Raw genomic sequence first — 21,272 nt, 5'->3', positions numbered from 1 at the left:
CATCTTCATAAAGGACTTTGGAAGAGGAAGAAATAAAAACTTAACTCACTTTGCATAAAAACATTCCATTTTAAACTCCTAATTGCGGAGACTCAAGTTTTGCTTTTATTTGTTTTTCATTTGAATCTAAATTCAGTTCCCACCTCACAGCCTAACTCTCTAATCAATCGAGAGGCAATAATACTGTTCACTTGAATTTTCCCTCCCCTCCCTAGCATGAATCTTTACATATGGGTGAGCTGAAAGTAAAAGAATGCAAGTCATATATACTGCACGCCACATAACTCATGCAGCACCCTGCACGCACACACTTTCCTGTGAAGGCAGAGATCCTTCTCTTAGTTTTCAGAATACAATCTAGGTTGCGGAATCTGAGTGACAGTAGCACGTACATGGCATCTGACTCAGCCCAGTGCCAGGGATGGAAAATGAATGACCCAAAAGGAAGGGAAAAAATAACACAAATATAAAAAAATAGGACAAAAAAAGACACAAAAAGAAAAAGAAACAAGATTCTTGCAGGTGAGAAAGAAAGATCAATCCTCTCCCTACTTGCGAGCCCATGTCACTCTAGTTAAGTGTCCTTTTTCACAGAAAGTATCAAACACTTTTTTTGTTTGTTTAGTGCTCTTATAGAAGGATGTTTCATTGCTCATAATTGAAAATTAACTACAACAGAATGAAACAAGAGACAACTGTTTGTTGCTTAGCTTTAGGACTTGCATGGGGCTACCTTACAGCAAGAGAACAAGCTGGCATGCTGGATTTGTGGAGGGAAGAGGACAGAGAGAGATGATAAACAGAGAAAGAATATGAGTAGACAAAAGCCCCTGTAATCCAGAATCTTGGATTTCATTTTAAACATGGATTACCCGTTCCTCTTTGAAAATGTGCTATAAACCAATGCAAGAAGATGTCTTCCTGAGTTTGCCAGTGGCTTTGATAAGAGCTAGAGAATACCAGCAGTGACAGAGTTTTGTTCTTGTTAACTCTTTCACTGTTGATCAAAGTATACAAGTAAGGGTCACTCATTGCACAGTTCTGTACAATCCACAGACATTTGCCTACCAATCCACCTAATCTGCATTATATGACCTCCTCTGTGGACACAGGATGGTTTCCAAGGAGCTTGAAGAAAACGGCCGTAAAAATGCAATGGCATTTTCACTGGATTTTGTTGGGAGTTTTTCTACATAACTCAGCCATACAGCACCGCAGGCTCTGCATCTTGGCTATGCCAAACATTAACACCTCCTGGACATAACTTGGGCATTAAGATTAGCATGTGCAATGACTCCTCAGTGCAGCTGCTTGAGATCACCCAGAACTGCATGGCTGGCCCAGATTCTCTTGGCCAAGAACTGAAATGTTTTCCCTTGCACGTTGACTTGCAGACACCTCTGAAAAGAACTGAAGAGAGTAGGTGAAAAAAAAAAAAAAAAAAAAAAACAAATCCACAGCTTTCCTGCCACAGAAAACCATGCATACAACTTTTCTGAAGGGACTCTGAAGATCTTTCATGGAAAGTGATGGGAACATGAAATCTGCATGGAAGATGGCTCCATAGTAACACAGTGCCATTCACTGGTACAGCAGAAAATTGGTGTGATTTAGTTACACTGCGATGGCACAGAGAAAACACTTTGGTATGAAAAGCAGACTGCTAACCTAAGTTAACATCCCAAAGTCTGTTATAGACCCACTTGCTTATGCCATGCAGTTGCAGATAACGTGGTGCATAGTTATAGATTGGGGTAGGACTGGAAGTTCAACAACATGTGGACTGGGAGTAGGGCTGCATCAGTACAGAAAAGGACTATGAGCTCCTCCAACATGTTGAGCAATGTTGTATGTCCAAAGTAAGACATGTCCAAAGTGGTCTGAAAACACAAATGAAAAAAATACAAGTGAAATACTGGGTAGACTTTTGCTCTCAGAACACAATGCCTTGTGGGGACAAAGCTGGCAATCATAAAAGAAGAAGAAGAAAAAAGTAAATTACGACATAATTAAGCACTGTTTTCTAACACACATACTCAAGGCAAAGCCAGAAAGTGGTAGCACCTTCCCAGCTGCTCTATCCAAACCTTTGAAATCTATTACTATGTTCAAATGTCTGCAACATTCACAGCTTGGTTTTGCTTTTTCACTACCCATCAACATCAATAGTGAGTATTATCTTCTAGACTGGCCTGTACACAGCTGCTTGGTTACAGAGAAAGTTAGAAAAACACCTCAATTCCTTACCCAATAGGCATCTGGTTAGTGATACAAAGTAGCAAGGAAAAAAAAAAAAAAAAAAAGTGGTCTTCTCTCTAGTCCTCAAAATGCCAAAGATACGAAATAAGAAAACTGACAGATATTCTCCCCACAAATATGCCCCTGTAGAAAGCAGGTTACATTCATTCTGCCTATAGAATGAATTTAGATCATGAAATCCGATACAATTTAAAAACTTGCAAGGAATGCCTGAAAATAAACCAATTGAGCAACCACACAATTTTTTGATGTTGCTGTAATGCTTTCACTTCCCACTCCTTCATCTCCTCTTTAATTTATTATCCTTAGTCATGTCATTTGTGAACTCTTAGCATATGGTTAACTAGACAACCCTAGAACAGTTGACTATAGTATGCATCAAATCAAGCATGCATTTTCATAACAGGTGAAAACTTGCAAAAACAGTACACCATGCTTTATTATGCTGTAAATTTTCTAGAACTATTTAGAAATAAAAACAGCTACAGTTACCAACCAAGAAACATGCCCTATAGAATGCTACTGGACTGTTTTTAAGAAATATCCAACACACAAAAATATAAGAGCAAGGGTAAAATCAGCAGTCAGAAAGAAGCCAAAAAAAGAAAACTTCACTTTTTTGGTAATAAGTTTTGGAAGACAGTCACTTAAATCAGTTTGTCATTAAAAAATGAATTAAAAATTTCAACAATTACCAAGCCATATCAAATAAAGATAACATCTAGTTGCTATTAATCTGGTTTGGGTTTTTAAATTTTCTGAATTTTCTTCTACTTAATCTACAGTGACAAGGGAAAAAATAATTCCCAAAGCCACGTCTAAACAAATGCATAAAAAGGCTTTGTAAAAGGTTCTTATCTGAGTATCACTAATTTTTACAACTGGAATTATAAATATTGATGCTTAGCTTAATTCTTTTCCCCACACATCTTAAGAGATCAAATTTAAAGCAAAATGTGATAATAAACCCACTAACAAATTAGCTTCTAATGCTCTCTTGTTATAGTCAGCACATTCAAAACCTATTTTCCTGGAAAAGGTTCAAGTTTTTACTGGATAATTTCCAAGCAGCTCTGTGTCACAGTAATCTACCACTTTTTCCTTTACAGACCCTGGAAGTGCGCAGCCATTATCCAAACAACCTGAACATACTCCTCTAACCCGAAGACAGTTCTAATGTTAACAAACTAACATCTCAAAAAGATATGTAATCACACACAAACCTGCTATATATACTGCTGGGGGGACACTAAAGCATCTGACTAATTTAGCTTCATGAAATTATTCAGGTGAAGTGACTGACTGTTCAGAGAGAAACATTATTATGATAGTATACACACAAAATGCTAATCAGGGTAAAGAATATATAGAGATAAAAACAATGGCTGGAGTACACAGTGTCAATGGTTCAAAGACCAGCAAGAAAAGGAAGTGCTTTGGCACACACAATTTTAAGCGTGTTTCAAATGATATGAATTTTTATCTGTCATGCCTGTTAGCACCCCCTGACATGATGTGCACTGTCTCTGTTTCCTTTATCTGCTGGCATACCATCCCAAACCAGTTTGTTGTTGTTGTTGTTTTTAATGTTAAGGTACAACATGGCAAAACAGCACAGAAGTACAGTCATGCAATAGCTCTTCCAGTGGAACAGTCCTGGAGCTATACACACATATATCATATGATTGGTTTGTCTTAAAGAGACTGTGTTAAAGATGTAGGATATGGCAACCTACTATCCTTAAGATCGAACTTGTAAGAGAATGATCATTTTGCATCTGCCCAATGTGAAAGGATGGCATCAGAAACTGGTGGGAACTCAGTACCCTCACACAGAGCTCATCTGCAGCAAACACAGTGCTTGTTTCTGCTCACAAAGGAAAACAGATGCACAGGTTAGAAAATCCAGGACAGAATGAAAAAACATAAAAACGGAGAAAAATGAGATAAATTAAAAGAACAGAAATAAAAAATAAAAAAATAAGTAAGTAAATAAATAAAAGCCATCAAGCAAATGCCAAAATTCTTCCTCCCTGAGAATCAGTATTTTCTGTCTTTGAGGATACTGATTCCACAGAAGGAAAGCAAGCTCCACTGAGAAAACTATGGGGGGAAGGGAAAAATCAATAGCTGTCATTAATCAGAAGGGGAGCATTTAGAACTCCTACATAAATAACAAAGAAACTATCAGAATCATATCTCTACAAATTGCCTTAAAGATCTTTAAAGTGATCTACAAATAAGAAGTCAACTCCAGAATCATATTGCGGGATGAAAGGCAATATATGCAGGGAACATTTCCGTTCTTAATCATATATACAGGAACATCTGTCAGGATACGTTTCGCCATTTGTCCTCCCTTCCCCCCTTATGACTATTTTTCACTCAGCGAAACAGCAAAGACAGAGGATGAAAGCAACAACAAAAAAAAATATGATCCACTACCAAATCAAAGACCTGTGGTTAAAGAGGACAGCATTTTAATAATGGGGGATGGGGGGGAAGCTAGTTTCCCACAAAAGGCCAGTGCATTTTTCCCCAGAATCTCAGAGTTCAGTAGTTCATTTTTCTGTTTGCAGGACTCCTCTCTCATTTTCACGTTGGGAGTGGAGGGAGGAAGAATTCGGCTCTTTAAAATCACTTTGTATTACCATTTAATAAAGGGCAGAAATTCTTGCATAAATCATGCCACTTAAGCTCTCCTCTTCCTTCTTCCCTGTCCCCTTGTTAGCTTAGGAAAAAGAAATTCGCATATGCAAGAGAAGGCAGAAAGCACCAAGTGCAGCTGTGCTCAAGGTCTTACCGTAAGAAACACCAGTGGCTTCACATGTGCTTCGCATTACAAACCTCTGCTTTAAAACCGTTTACAACGACCAGTGCAGAGAAAAGAATAGTGACAGCAGCAATGGGGTGTCTTCATTTACAGAGGGCAAAATTCAGATCTGGACAGGTGCACGCTGTCCTGATTTATCTTATCTACACACACCTGATTTATCCAGACACTCTATTCACATCCTACCCATGGACATTGGGAAGAGATTTTCTCTACTCTGGACAGATGGTAGGAAAATGGTGTCTCCACTGTGACTTGGTGTCAGAACCATCTGAGATGTATAGCTTAATAATAACAGTAAAAGCTAGAAGAAAAGAAATGCCACTGATCATACAGAGACCTGAGTTGCTAAATCTATAAGCGATTCTACCATCAGAGCTTTTAATGTGGCAACAGTAATTCACTTCTAAACTTCCTCACAAGGTAAAGTCAAAGAGCCATGCAGTCTTAGCATAAAATGCATATCACGTATCTCATACATGCATTTGCTTAATGCCTTTTTTTTTTTTTTTTTTTGAGTGAACCCCTAGTAAATCAAATTTCTGGATAGCAATTGCCAAAAAGCACAGACTACATAGCTCTTTCAGTTTTTTCATAGTTATAGATACAGTTTTCTCATAGTTATAGATACATGCTGCGTTGAATTTCAGCAAATTGCCTTTGTTTGGGATCTTCATGCACAAAGAAAAAATCTCCACAGAAAATCCTCCTCCAATCTGCACTGATTAATCCTAACCCCCAGAAAAGATGTGGTGGTCAATTAGCTGTGGTGCCAGAGTTTGGAAAATCTTGAGAAACATGGAGGCAGAAGTCAGCTCTCCTGCCTGATCAGATACAGCATGTGAGCCGTAGCACTCGTGTCATATGCACTTACTTAAGCATAACGAGCAGGGCCTCTGGCATCAGCATATTGGCAGTGGGATGTAATAAGTGGTCTGCACTTCGCCCTGAAACATGTTACTGACTGCTCCTACAGTGATAGACCAATATAAATTCAGTAGCTACAACAGCTTGCATAAAGAGGAAAATAGTGGCAGCCCATTCCAAGTGTAGAAACAGCATTTAAAATCCACCCTTGGAGCGTTTTTTCAGGAAATATGGAACCTGGAATTATTTACATTCTAATTACTTCTCTCAAAAATCCCTAAAAAGATCTTGTGTACTTCATTTTCACCTTCCTTAAATCAGGATAATGCTGCATATGGAAGAGATTTATTTAAATCAGGCCTTACCTATAAGGCTCTCTCTGAAGCTGCCACATGGGAAAACACTACAAAAAAAAAATAACTCTCCACTTCCTGCCCCCGCCCCAAAAAAGCAGTGTCTTCAACCCAGCCATGCCTCAGACAAATAATTAAAAACAAAAAAAATGTTTGCAGAAATGTTTTTCCTCCTACAATTCAATTTCAGGGATTAGGCAGTGTCAAAAAATTTGCAGACCATGTCTCACACATTCTCAGTATACAAAGAGCAAAGGAGCAATTAAACAGGGAGGAGTGCATTTCGGTTATTTCTTCAGGTACACAACTAACACAACCAAAAGCACGTACCCATTAAGTCAACCTTGTCTGCCACCTTCCCACTATAACAATCTGTGTACAATATACAGCAGCTGGCCACTTTGTTTTACAGCATCTAAGCTTCAACCACTGCTTGAGACCAGCACAGCCCTTGCACAAACAATACAAAAGGGCCAAGAGATGAGCAGCTTGTGCCAGTGCCACAACACAGCTGGGCATTTTGCTGCCCTTCCCCATCCTCGCTGAAGTTCCCATTTCTGAAGGCACACATTTGGCAGGAATGGCTTTACCACAAAAACCGTAATGCAGACGTTCACAGTTTACACAGGAAAAGCTTTTGCGACACCTCCCCATGGTCATCTCTCTGCTTGGGCACTGGGCACCGGGTGGCAAAGAGCATCCCTGCTCCCAGTCCGAGCCTCAGCCCTCCTCTGCCCAGGTACCACCAGCAACATCGGCCCACCAAGTGCTGCGGCTCAGCAAGAAGCACCTCTCCTCTCTTCCCCACTGCACAGGCACACACAAAAGGCAGGAAAAAAAAAAAAAAAAAAAAAAAAAAAAAAAAAACACCATCCGTGAGGAGGCAGAAATGCCTCTAAATTGCACACCTTCGCACCTAGCAGCAGGAGCTCTGGAGCACGGGGGCCACGGGAACAACAGCATGCACTGACGCTAAGTTTTTTATTATAGCCTGTGTGCACCTATCTGCATCTGAATACTTCCACAGCTTTGTGTACCTGCACACCTATAAAGTTGGTACATAATTTACTTAAACAGGCGTTGTTCTCCACATTTGTAAAAATGGAACACTCACTTGAAAATAACCAGAAATTACATACTTTCTGAGATGGAGCAAACAAGCACTTCCGCCTCAAACACAGGATTGAGATTTTGACAAGCAGTGTATTAAAGAAGGAACTTTATAGCTTGATGGTTATATGTCACAATACAGAGGCATCCTTTTTTTCCAGTAAATGCCATTTGCTTATTTTTAAAGAAGACAATAAAACTGACATAATAAAACAAAATGCTTAAAAATCAAACCAAAGCTTTTCTTTTCTTTTTTTTTTCTTTCCTTTTTTTTTTTTCTTTTTTTTTACTTTTACCCAGATGTATAGAATGGTAAAGGCAAAATCATTTAAATCATTTCCTTAGTAATACAAGTAATATTTAAATAGATTTAATAGTGCTGCTCCAAACCAATGAATTATGAGTTTAAAACCTATTAAAATGTAATGTTTTTTTCCTGAGCTGAGGGGAGAGAGATTTAAATCCACTGAATTTTAATATTTCAGCTTGAGCTGCAGGAGGTAGAGAAAGTCCAAATGAACTATTCCATCAGCACCATTCAAGCATGAACATTTTAATCAGTTTTACTTCCTTGGAGTTCTCTAACACAGTTTACGCTGTCATTCTGAAAGCACTTAACACAGAGAGTGTGAAAAACCACCAAGGCTTGTTATTGCCTTCACAATTGATGGCAAATAATTTTGCAGACTTCCTATCATTAAAATGTCACTGCTAAAAATTGAGGTTCAGCATTTCTTGTGCTAAACTGCATTTTCTTTGAACACCATCACATACCTGTTCTTAAGTTTTTGGTGCATTTATCTCTTTCTGTGATAAACAGGCAGTAGCCTCCATTTCTGTCTTACTATCCAAATGCAGTTTAAAACTGACTATTTTAAAACAGGGGGAAAAAACATACTCTGATAAAATTCTTATAAAGTTGCAAGTTAAATTCCCTGGCTCCCTTATTAAAACGTAACCACATTCACACAGCATGTTCCGATTATATAGTACAATGGATTTTAAAAAAATAAATAAATAAATAAAATTTTAAGAGAGTTAGACAGCTCAATTTAGGAATACAGGAAATGAAAACATCATTCCTAATTAGATCATATTACTGATTTAAGGCTACAATTTGTGTGTTGTTCCAACAGTGTGAACTTGCAGTTTTTAATTTAAAAACAAGGCAGCTATGGCACATGACAAGATCAACTGGATGCATCATGTTGCTCATGCCGATGCACCGAAACTGGAGAGGGACACTGACTGTGCCCTACTAAGTACCTCAAGCAAGAATCCTGCACCACACTGCCCGGGGCAAATACCACCAGATGCAGATTTACAATCCTCTTGCAGAGCATGCTTATGATACATAGTTTCGGTTTAGTTTTTCTCCCTGTATCTCGCAAGAAGAAGATGGATGATATTTAACTTGTTTCAGTCCGTCAACAGTTTTAAACTGAACATGACCTGTGAAAGAAGTCATTATAACAGTGTTTCATTCCATTAAACACAACGAGTTTATTGTCAGGAGAACAAGCAGTCTCTCCAGGTTCCAGGCTCACTTCAGTATTTTGCATTTAAACTGTACGGATCAGTGATTTGGTTCATTTACCAATGAAGATAGAATAATATTGCAAAGTTAAAAAGGTGCTTCATCAGATTCCATTAAATCAGAGAACATTCATATAAAAATATATATGTGAAACACAAAGAGAGACATGATTTGTGCACATTTGTTTCTTGTGCCATACTCCATTCCAGTAAAATCCATTTTAAACTCTAACTGTAGTTCCTCCACTCAAACGAAAAACAGTTCAGCATCAACGAGGTGAACTGAATATGGCCCCAAAACACTGAGAAATCTAAGCTACATTTGTGTTTCAAAAACTCAGACACTGCTTCTGCCTTCCTCCAATACAAAATTCAGTGGGTAATTAGCAGATGTCTTTTGAAAAACTATCAACAGAGAACAAACACTGGAAGCTTTTTAAATATCGGTGTTAAAAGAACACAAACTTTGTCAGACTTACCAAGCAGCAAAATAATATAAAACAACATAATTAGAGATATAAAAAAGACATGATTTCTAATTATGTGCTCTGCTTTTTTTTTTTATTGCTATTCACTTTACTTATGACAAGCCTTTTTGAGTCCCATGCTACATTTTCAGACTCTGAATCTCTCTAAGAGCAGGCATGAAATTATTGTAGGTATTCATGCAACTAGAACTTAAGCTCTCTTGATAACTTGCTATCTTATTTATTCAATTTTTAATGAATCTCTCAAAGACTGAATTAGATTACTTCCCTTTAAATCTGATGTACATGAAATTTTCAGTCTGTATTGCTCCTGTTTCTCTAAAACTAAACAGATGGCTACACAGCATTTTTTAAGTCAACATAAAACAAGAGTGAAAAAAGGAAGGTAAAAATCACTCTTCTGAGGGAGATGAGAGCTATCCCTTTTTAATCCACAGAAACAAAACTCAGATATTACAAAGATTTCAAGCAATGGAATCTCAATTGACTTGAAAAGATAAATTCAGACAGCAACAGACAAAATAGAAAATTCACTTCTGTCTGCTGGGGGCAGACCAATAGAAGTAACTGCCAGGCTCCCAGACAAGCTTCTAGCCTGTTTATATTTATTCTGTGTAGTTTAGCAGTTCATGAAGGCAGGGTAAACTTAAATAACAAGTGCAATAGGCAGTATCTACAATGCCACATGCTCTACATCAATAAACTTAACATTTACTAGGAATCTAATTACTTTTCACAGTCTCCCTAATATATGCAAGGGTGAATGACAAAAACGTACACAGACTGTGACATATTCATATGCATGCGTGTGCATGTACACACGCACACACACAAGGGTACATGCACATACACACCAACACTACATACACACATGCAAAGCAGACATATAAAAACTTCTACAACAAAGAAGCCAACCTTTAGCTACTTACTTTATGCAAAGAATGTTAATAGAAGGCAATATTTTTGGTTAGGTAATGAAAACTAATTGGGAAATTATTCATCTCCCACTCTCCCCACTGGAGCGTAAAAGACGTACAACAAATGTTATTCATGATTCTACACGACTCGCTCTGATTCACCCCCTTCTTTCTAACGGGTACTTCAGAGGAAATAAAGGTTACTCTTTTCCATTTATATCTTCTAATTGACTACCAGTGTTTTCTTGTGGTCAGAGGGATACAAAATAGAGTTAGAAACAGCCTATTAAAAACAAGCTACAATCAGACCACTGCTCTACACTACCGTCAGCAATGATCAGAGAGTCCTGATTTCCTTGTTAAAAGACAGAGGCATAATTGAAGCAATATCTTCACTTCAGATTGATTATTCGGCGACCCTTATCCACATCTTCACTCAGCAATTTGAATTTTAATGAAAGTAAATGGAATAATTAGCATTTCAAAGTGTGTTTGATACACTGAATAAAAAAAAGGAAAAGACTTTTATGTATAATCTATACACAAAAGAAAAAGCGTCTGGGAGGGGGCAGAATATGGGAAGTACAGTTGTAGTGTCTTCATTAGAATAACTTAAACAACTGCTTTTACCAGCTGCATAATTACACATGTGAATAATGTGCTATTAAGCTATGACTTCTCACCTTTATTTTATGTAGTGTGAGCAGCCATGGCTTTTGTTGTTATGCCTTTCCTCTCCACTCATAAAATGTAAACACTGTGGCTGCCCACACCCATAAACCTTGCAGGGCTTCTGTACTACCAGCCAATACTGCTGGTCGTAAAGCTTTTAAAAGGGGGGCTCCCCACACCTGTATTTTTAGACAACTGGGACTGGATCCTGTGAATGAACTGGGGAAGGGTTATTGTGCTTTTTTTCCTTTATTTAAGCAAAAGGTAGCTGAATTATTTCTTAGCATTCAGAGAGAAATGTGTGGTGGATATTTATGGTCTCGGGCCACCACACAGGAAAACACACGGGCAACAGTGAGGGGAATAAACCAACGCCTCAGTAACGCACAGCGCATCATACAAAGGCTATCTGTTAGTGTGGCTAGGGAAGCAGGCTGGCAAGCAGTATGCAAAGGAAGCAATGTGGCTTAAAAAGGACAACAGAAAACAGCCACTCCGCTTCAGGGAATGGATACAACACAGACGTCAACCCTCTTAGTCTTCTCAGCATAGCACAAGTGGAAGTTTTCAAGCAGCAACCAGCTTTTTACAAAGATCAAGCTACCCAACTCTTCCCCACTGCCCCCAGCTTTTGCCCACCTGATTGAAATGCGTTCAAAACAAGAAAGAAAGAAGAAGAAAGCTGTTTTCAAATACTATTAGAGCTGAAACAGAAAGACCACATACCCCAATGATTGCGTTCAGTTCTGCCATGGTCACTTGCTTGGCACGCTCCACAGCCTGCACCACTTGTTGCTGGTGCTATAAATGAAGATCAGAAACAGAATAAAATTATTTAAACAAAATACTACGCACAAATTTTCTTTTTTTTTTTTTTCAACTTTTTATTCTTTTAAATTATATGCAGGGCTTGAAATAATTGTTCTCTAACAGGCAGTCAAATTCTGTGTATAAGGTAAGAGGAGGATTTTATTTATGCTATTACTTGACAAGAATTACACCCTTGCCACCAAAAAGAGCTATTTTATAACCTGGCTATATGGGGGACCTGTCTTCCTTTTGTTCACAAGCACAGTGTGCTCCTGAATTTACATGCCACCTTAAAAAGCAAACCACTTTCTTCAAAGGCATGGAAACTTTTTCATTAAAAAAAAAAAAAGGCATACTGGAAAATGAAAGGTATGTATTTTCAACAACCACACAGTGCCCACATCACTGAAGGATATACAGATTCTCTTCCTTGGTACATTTCAAAGCAGCTCAACCGTAAGAAAGAAATTTAAAATGCCATTCACAATTCTGTCAAACACGTGAAAGAGAACTAATTATTTCAATCCCCAACATGTAAATTTTAATAGCTTTAAAAAGTCCATCAAAAACACATGGTCTAATTAACAACACAGTTTACAAGCTTCAGTGGTTATATTATCTCAGTTTGAGTGATACTGTATTACTGCAGTAAATTCAAAATTGCTGTATGCTGAAAACTGATTGGTATTTATCTGAAAACATCAGCTACAAATAAAAGCAAGGTCCTAATCCTGCAACCAGACTTGTGCCAGTCTGGAGCTCCACTGGTGGTAAATTCATCTGTACATGCAGCCTTGCAGGATCAGCATTAGGAGTGACAAATTGGTGCAATGTAGGGCCAGGGCGAACTGCAAGTAGGCTGTATGATAGGTACTGGGTGTGAATCACCTTTTATTTACAGCCACAAGTTGAGCATGGTAGGGCAGCCTGAGCTTGGACAGGAGTGAGGGCCCTACAAAAAGGCTCTATTGCACCAGGGTTTGGCACTCTCAGGTATGTCAGTTCTCAGTGTTCCCCGCACTACTATCTTTGTAACAAAGGAAAAACAGAGTCTGCAACACAGAAACAAAAATCGCATTGTCCTTTCCCCTAAAAGCTCTCAGAACAAGGAGAACCAAGCCTAAAAATCCACCCGTAACCACGAAAAATGTTGACCCCCAGCTATGAGAAGTGGATGCTTGCAATAATGAAAGAGGTAATCTAGAAACATTTCTGGAAGGTAGAAAATGGTTTTAAGGTTTGTTTGTTTTTAAGCAAAGAAGAATTAAATGACGGAAATGCCAGGAGAGCAAATAACATACTGCTGCAAACAGAATCACAGCAGTCCCATTTAGAGTTTTCTAAAGCTACAGTGCTAACATAAACCAAATCTGTCACTTAAGAGCAGCCAACATAAAGAACAAAAAGCAGGCCTGAACATGAGCAAATGTGTTCTTGGCATTTGGGAAAAAAACCTGCAGTGACTGATGTATCACCATCACGGATAACCGCTAAAAAGGAAATTACAATTCTCAAGCCTCGAGTTCCTGATGATGTGTTATCATCTCCAGGTCATCACGTGATGAGGACAGGTACAGCTTGCATCAATAATGTAGCTGAAAGCCCTGTGATACGTGGCTTTATAAGGCAAGGGGGTGACCATAAAAATTACAACACCATTTGCTGGTGGAGGTCAATTATATCAAAAAAGGATCAAGCGTTTGATCCTGTAATAATAAATAAATAAATAATATTAAAGAAAAGAAAAAGACACCACAACTGATCATTTGAAAAACAAAAACAACCCACCTCATTTACTGAGAGGTTTACAGTCATCATTGCTTTCCTAACATGCCCTAGGCAATGCCATTTTACATGGACATAAACACAGGAATGTGGCTCTTGATTTGTACATATGAGCACTCTTTACAATTCCAACACCCATTTACTTAAATCCTGTTCCCAGGGCCATGGGGAGGAAAAGAAAAACTTTTGAGGAACCTGCAGAAAGCTGGCCTAAAACATCAAAGCTATTACGGAAATGACTCCAATTTCCATCCAGGCTTTGAAAAAATAAGTCAACTCCACAACAGTTTAAATGGTTTCTTTTCCTTTACAGCAAATGTACAAAGAATGTCTCTGAAGAGTATTTGGGAAAAACATCGTTTCATTCCCAGGTGAGAAGAACAGAAGGTGGAAGGGTCAAGTACCAAAATCTCACTTTAAGATTTTTGCTGAAAAGCATTGTAAGACAGAAATTCCCTAAGCAGTCTCACAAGGCATCTTTCATTGATTCTAATAGGTTTGGGATCAAGCCTTCATAGAGAGGAGAAAACCCATGGGCCTTATAACACTGAACCTAAATTAGGTATAGTAGAAACAATTAAAACTCTCTATTGCTAGCTGCTTTAACATTGATTTAATCTTCAGTGGCACGGTATGCACAACACCCAAAATAGATGGTCTGTAATTAGCTTCTCCATCATTTCCAACTCAGCACAGCAACCCACTCTCATCCAACTTCCTCCCTGCTCCTCGACACCCCACCGGGGGCCTGTCCCCAGCAACCCATAAGCTACTTTTGAGTCACAGATGCAAACAAAACACACCAGAGCATCACAGCAAGAGAAAACTGAGCAGTCCCTGCGCTGACTTGCACCTTCTTGGCACGGGGACCCCAACTTATTTGTCCCCTTGTAAGGGAGCAGGGGGATCCACTTACTGACCACAGCCCCGTAATGGGTAAAGACCTCTAGATCTAGCAGAGCAAACAAGAAGGCACAGGGCAGCGCTGCGGGGTCCCAGCACAACCCGAAGCCCAGGTGAGGGGCAGGCAATGCAGACACTGAACAGGGCGGCAGCACGGAAGGACAGACCGCCCCACTTCCAGACGGATGTTTGGAGGCATTCTGCTGCAGCACCATGTTAACACCACACAGTAGCCTGCCCCTCAAGTGGTAATGGAAAGGTTTAAAACCAAGTAAGAAATAGAGAAATAAAAAAAATGTGACTTTTTTTTCTTTTCTCCAACCGAGAAAGACACGGGTTTGCAGCTTTCACGCACACTTTAATGCTAGCCTTCCTCCCTGCACACAAGCAAATGACAAACTGGTTTTCTTCAGATATGAGAAAACAGTATTTTGCATCGCATTTAACAGGCCAGAGCAATGAACTCAATACCCTGCGCCCTGCCTGTCACCCTGACTAGTATCATTTCTCGTTTTTAACTTCTTCCCTGTCTCTTCTCTTCATCCCTTTCTGTTTTCTGTAATGAACGGTGTCTGCAGTTGCCTTCTGTTGGAAAATCTTCTCCTTTCAGTCTCATGGCGGGTAGCAACAGAGACCACAAGTAGGATGGAAGCGTTTTCACCATCATATTGTCTTATCACACTGTCTGTCACCTAGCCCTGGCTCCTGCACATGCATTGCAGCATGGTAGAAAATACCTGGTTTTTTTTTGTTGTTTTTTTTGTTTTTTTTTTTTTTTATAACATGTAAGAGCTCCCTGCTGCTTCCAATGACAGGTGAGCCATGCTGATGGCAGCCAAGCAGCAGAAATTCTTCCTGACAAGCATGCACAGGAGCTGGTGTTAAAAATACTTAATTCCAGCCTTTCTCAGCACCACTAACAAAACCTGATGCAAAACTCGATGAACAATTGACTTTGCAGAAGCAAGTGGATTCTGCTATGTTTTATTCATATTATTTTGTTGTTGTATTATCTGTTTAGAGGGAGTACAGACCAGGTCTTGCTTAAGAATTGCGGCAGTGTCATTCTGAAAAGCCTGATCTAGAGACAGCATAATGAGATGAAGCAGTGCTGAAAACACTAGTGAGAACCAGAGAGAAAAAACACTTTTACAGTGGAGTACAGCACTCTTAGAAAACTAAAAGGGACCAGCAGGGTCACTGAATCCACGCACTGTAACTCAGACAAGAGATAACAACCACTTCATAAAATCCTAAGAAAACTACTAGTGATATATGCATAAATTGCTAATAAGATGCCTTTCTTGGTAGAAGGATTACAGATACCTGACAGCTCCCTTTTACTTGTTTCAGCTCTAGTCTTGGGCAAGCCCTAGATGGAGGCAGATAGTTTTCTCAGAGTTTCTCAGCCTCTCATATCCCAGACCAACAACTACTTCCTTTTGAATAACATTTAAGGACTCTTGAGCAGAAAAGACTGGATTTGGTAACACATGCAGCATTTCATTTTTGTGTGTTTATTTGCACATTGTTTGGCATTTGATCGTGCTTCTAAGTAAACATGACCACCTTATTTTGCATGGGAAACTGAAGACCTCTATTAAAGAGCAAGTTGTTGGCTTGTTATTATCTAAGTTGACTGGTACTTGGAAGGTATAGTGAACCTTCAGAAAATGTTTCTCATAGCTTCCTCCAGTCTACATAATGCTTGAAATGTGGCATGAGTCGACATGGGATAATCCTATGAACATTTGTTTGGCTTCTCAAGCAACGTTTGTAGCTTGTGCTGAGCTCCAGACTGCCACGACTACTTTATTAGCTGTAAATCAGTCAGCTTGTGGTGCGTCTGCATGAATATAAACACAGTCAATATTTACTCAAAATCAGGTAACCATGATATAAGAGTAACAGTAGTCACACTGAACAAACACAGCACTCCAGCACATGAGATCATTTGCTTCTCAGGGCACACTATCAGGGTCGAAAGGCAATAGTCACTGGTTGCACCCAGTCACACACACCATGTTGACCAGACAGGAACCAGACTCCACTTGAAAGCCGCAGGGTTATGCAAACGCCATGCTGTGCTGCAGCTGGTACACTCAGCAGAGAAGAAGCATAAATTAGCAGAGGCATAATTTACAGCTTTAGACCCCAAATGAATAGTGTCTAACTGGCTAGATCATCAAATGATATGAACATCAGCTACCTATGCCAATTGCAGCCAATCTACACTAAGTTAACTGAGTGCTAACAGCTACTCCAAGTATTTACCTACAGCTTGTAGGCACCCCCTTCCTCATATATAATAGAAAGTACTTTGAACACACCGATATCTTACAACATCACACAGAGGTGGAAAATGGCTGTTGCAACACAGGAAGTCTGCAACAGCAACAGAAATTGAACGCTGATCACCCCTGAGGTTCATCTCATGCCCCGACCACAAAGTCATTCTTTCTTATCAAAATGGGAAGCTTGTCTTTCTTGAGGATATTCTTTACAGTCTTCCTCAGCTGGAGTCAACGTAAAAACAAGGTACCACTTGACTGCATATTTAGGCAGGTTAAAAAAATTATTTTCAAGGTATACTTAGGTAATCTACAGCACTGTAAAACTAACTCAAGTTTTGTGTCTGGAGAACTTCCTGAATATTTTACTGGATTGCTCCTTGAAACAAAGCAGGCAGTAAGGCACAGTAGGGTGACGTATTGTAATTGCATCCTTTTCATGAGATCTCTAGTGATTTTGGCCACGATTTCTTACTTCTAAGTGAGTTATCGCAAGCCATTGATTCCTTACAAAGTTAACAAGCAATAAGACAAGTTAACCTGGTGCTATTATGAGGCAATAATGTTGCCATCAGTGCATGTAACCACTGTATTTTGTTCATTTTTCCCTCAGGCACAATACAAAGGAGTCTGATCACATTTTTCAGCCACTATTCCACAATTAGACTGTATGCAAACTGCATAAACAGCAAAAGCATGCTGCAATTCAATTCTCTATTAATCTAGATGATGAAATAAAGAGGCTTCCATTAAGACTCTCACTTCTTAAAGATACAAATTAGATAGAAACCAAGACTAGCAGAACACTCAAAACTGGAGATCAGTTCTCTTTTGTCTCGTCAGCATATGCTGCCAAAATAACCTGATTTTAAGAAGTGTTTGTACTTATAGAAGTCATGCAGTCACCAGTATTTTCTTAACCCTGATATGAAAACTATCACCAGCAGTGGCACTGTCAAGAAATGTGAAAAGTTTTTTTGCACTTCCCGTTTCAATCTTTCTTTGCTGTCTAGCCCTGCTCCCTTCTTGCTAGATGAACTAAAAAACACGTTTGCCTCCAAGCAAGACAAATGTGTACACTGCCTTTTTGGAAGTGTTCCCTTTGTCTTTGTCAATGCATGTAAAAATGCTGAAGTTGTGAACTTTTCTTGACCTCTCCATTTCCTTTGTAGCCTGAAGAGCTTTGACATCACAGAGCATACACAGAGAAGCAGATGTAGGACTTGGTAAACAAGACATGCAAACAGGTGAAGAAAAGTTTATGGGCCGTGGTTCTGAAAAGCAAAGGCTCACTAGCACAGAAACCGTAAGAGATACTGTTTTCAGATCTAAAAACTTAACTCAAAGCTTTGATTTAAAGCCTAAAAAAGAAAATGGTGGTCACAAACCATACTGACAATAGTGCACTTAAGCCCTTACTGAATGGTACAGTACCCATGACAGAAGCGGGACAACATCATTTACTAAATTTACAATCCGCATCATCTCTGTTGTCTATCTATATAGTTCTTACAACAAGCATATTAGTGAGAAAGTCACTGAAATGGTTAAGATCATGATTATATTAAAATTATGTTCTCCATGCCTGGCTTGATGGCCAGGAGGTTGTCAAACAGTGATCAGAGACTTTAGCTTATAGTTCAAAAGTTACAACATGTGAGCATCACAAGGGAGGTTCGCATTGACTGAGGAAAAGCAATAAGCATGATGTGAAGCCATCACAATGCCTCCTCTCTCTAATACATGCACTTAAACTGTACCAATACCAGCTTTCAGAAGAATGACTCCAGGGTGATTTAGTACCAGGGAGAGAAGAGCATGGTGCAAAACAGAGCAGAGAAAAAGGAGAGAGTCTGTGCTCACCTATGTGGGATGCCACTAACACTTAAGCTCAAAACCTCACTGCCCTTTTTTTGTGTCTTTAAAAAAAAAAAAAAAAACATTCCACATAGATGGGGTAGACACTAACACTTTCAAAATCAGAGCCAAAGGCCAGAATTTAGCAGTCACTCTGAAAAAAACACATCTCACTTCAGATGTACTCCCTGGCAAGAACCAGACCCACTCCAGGAAAAACAAGCTAGGTTCTGGAATCAGATGGGCAGAACAGTGCAACTTGCTTGTGTACCAGAGTTCTGCTTAGGATTTCATCTGAAAATAGCAGTACCAGTAGTAGTTTAGTGGTACAGAGTTTCTAAACACTGTATCACATACTCAGGAGAAGATGTCTCTGTCATGGAAATACTGATCGTGTGCCTTCGCCAAGATCACAGCTTTGCCTGCCAAGTACTCACCCCTGCCTTTGTTTCAAAATCGTGACATTTTCGTGCTTGCTTTAGCATGAGTATGAATCAGCTTTACACTTCATTTTTATATGCCGTGTTATTCCTGCGCAGCAAATAAAACCCCCTAACTAGAAGTACAGCGATTCCGTAGCAGTTGAAGTACAAAATCAACAGTTACCCATTTTAGATCCATGCAGCACTTGAATTCTGGTCCCCCAGCAATCTAACTAGATCATTACACATCATTTAGTTTCCACAAACCCATCTTTATAGGCAAGGAGCACTGCTGCACTCGCAAACACTGCCAGGTCCTAGTTTTGATAGCGTCATTCTCGTTTCAGACGCAGGCAGACGCGGGCACATGTACACAGGCAGCATCAGCCGAATGCTGGCACAGAGCACACGGCCCCTGGTATGTAGCAGGATGAGCAGCTCTCTTGAAATGCAATGGCACTTTACGGGCAGCTGAAAAGGTGGTGGAAAGAGCCCTAGCATATTCTCAGGCATGGATATGATGTTTTATGTATGCAACACAAAGAAATACAGCTTCCAGCTTTGACTTCTCAGCTACTGAAGCGAAACCACACGTTAAACAGATGCGCACCAGCGGGCACTGGCAGACCCCACCTCCCAGTCCCTCTCCCCCAGTAGGGTGGGCAGGGGAAGCCATCACGCACCCGACATCTCCTGTCATGAGCCACGCTGCCATTTCACTTTGCACATGCCTGCAGCTCCGAGGCTCCCTTGCTAGCTCCAACCAACTCCCCCAAATCCCAGTGCCCCTCCAAGTATCTACCGCACACTCGGGATAATACTGACAAAGAGTAATTTGGAGAAAATTAGTGCTTAGAGAAATTAGCTCACAGTGAGTTTCAATCTTCTGTCTATATTCCCCAAATACACAGAAAACATAAAAGGATTTATGGTAATAAGTAATCTGGGATGCGGAGAGAAAACAGGCAGAAAAAAAGCTGCATTTGTAGGTCTACTCTGTTGAGCACCACTACTTGTTTCACCAAAACAGAAGTTTCTGCCAAACTTTAAAGCTCGCTGCCAGGAATGTAGCACAAATCATGCCTTTCTAGTGTTTTTGCAAGCTACCCTCTGATTTCAGATTGACAAAGTCAGAATTGTGAGCAAAACTGCATTTGTGTGTGACAGCAAAGTATTTAAACAACTAAAATTTTGCTTAACACATTACAACACTCTCCATTTCATAAACACATTTAAATGATATTATAATAGAATTGGAGAGGATAATTAAGTTACAATGAGGACAACACAGTGGAAAGTCATCTACAAGCACTATGAGATTCATAAATGAACAGTCTCAACACAAAGTCCCATTTTTATAACAGATATGATGAGGCAACTGTTTAGATTAGTACCAGTGCAGACTACTACCTACCTCTTGGGACAGGAAGGGAATAACTTGTGCACATATAGCATTCAGCCTCTTGACAATTTCTGCCTGCAAATGACAAGAAGAAATAAGTTTTAATTATATAAATTCTCAGACGCAACTGTTATCCATGAGCACAGGACATATTTTTGTTTGTATCCATCTCTAGCCATCTTCTGGCTAGGATTGCTTAGCAGAAGCATTTGGGAGCCGGTTCAATAGTTCCTAGCAGACAGTCATTTCTGGCTAAAAAATTCTACAGTTTAGAACTTCCATATAATACAAAGAGAAGTTAATTTTCATTATATAAACAAACACATTTGTTTTTAAGGAAAGACTCTTCATGAGATTTAACAAAAAACAAAAGCAAAATACCGTGTGTTGCACTAAAATCTCTCCTAAAAGGCAAAAGGAAGTATCACTTCAAATTACAACAATGCCACTGTAAGTGAAGGGATCAGATAAACCAAATATTTCTATATGTACACTGGGAGAACATTAGCAATACTACATACAACTTCACTGATAATAATTTTACACATATTTTATAAATTTGTATTTATATATTCTTACATAATTGTATCATATTTTTGCCATTATCAAATCCAAGGTTAACAGTAGTTACTTTCATGATACAGACCATAATCATGATCAGAAACGGATAATATATGATGCTTTATTTCCACACTGCAGATCAATTCTTATTCTGTGTATCTAATCTGCAAATCTCAATAGAGACAGAGGAGATTTGGAGAGATAAC

At 39.2% G+C, this 21,272-nt stretch overlaps 1 protein-coding gene across 2 annotated transcripts in view; it reads right to left on the bottom strand.

The window, feature by feature from the left end:
- TLE4 (TLE family member 4, transcriptional corepressor) overlaps window positions 1–21,272 on the bottom strand; it is a 97,628-nt gene that overhangs the window by 44,962 nt on the left and 31,394 nt on the right. For both annotated transcript variants that reach the window (XM_027446250.3, XM_038170739.2), the window contains exons 5-6: window positions 20,518–20,580; window positions 11,762–11,836 (exon numbers count right to left, since the gene is read on the bottom strand). In XM_027446250.3, the coding sequence (XP_027302051.2) occupies window positions 11,762–11,836; window positions 20,518–20,580 (138 nt within the window). The remainder of the gene's footprint in view (window positions 1–11,761; window positions 11,837–20,517; window positions 20,581–21,272) is intronic.

The sequence above is a fragment of the Anas platyrhynchos genome, chromosome Z (genome assembly GCF_047663525.1).
Source record: "Anas platyrhynchos isolate ZD024472 breed Pekin duck chromosome Z, IASCAAS_PekinDuck_T2T, whole genome shotgun sequence".
NCBI lineage: Eukaryota > Metazoa > Chordata > Aves > Anseriformes > Anatidae > Anas > Anas platyrhynchos.
This window is presented reverse-complemented; position numbering and strand designations above follow the sequence as displayed.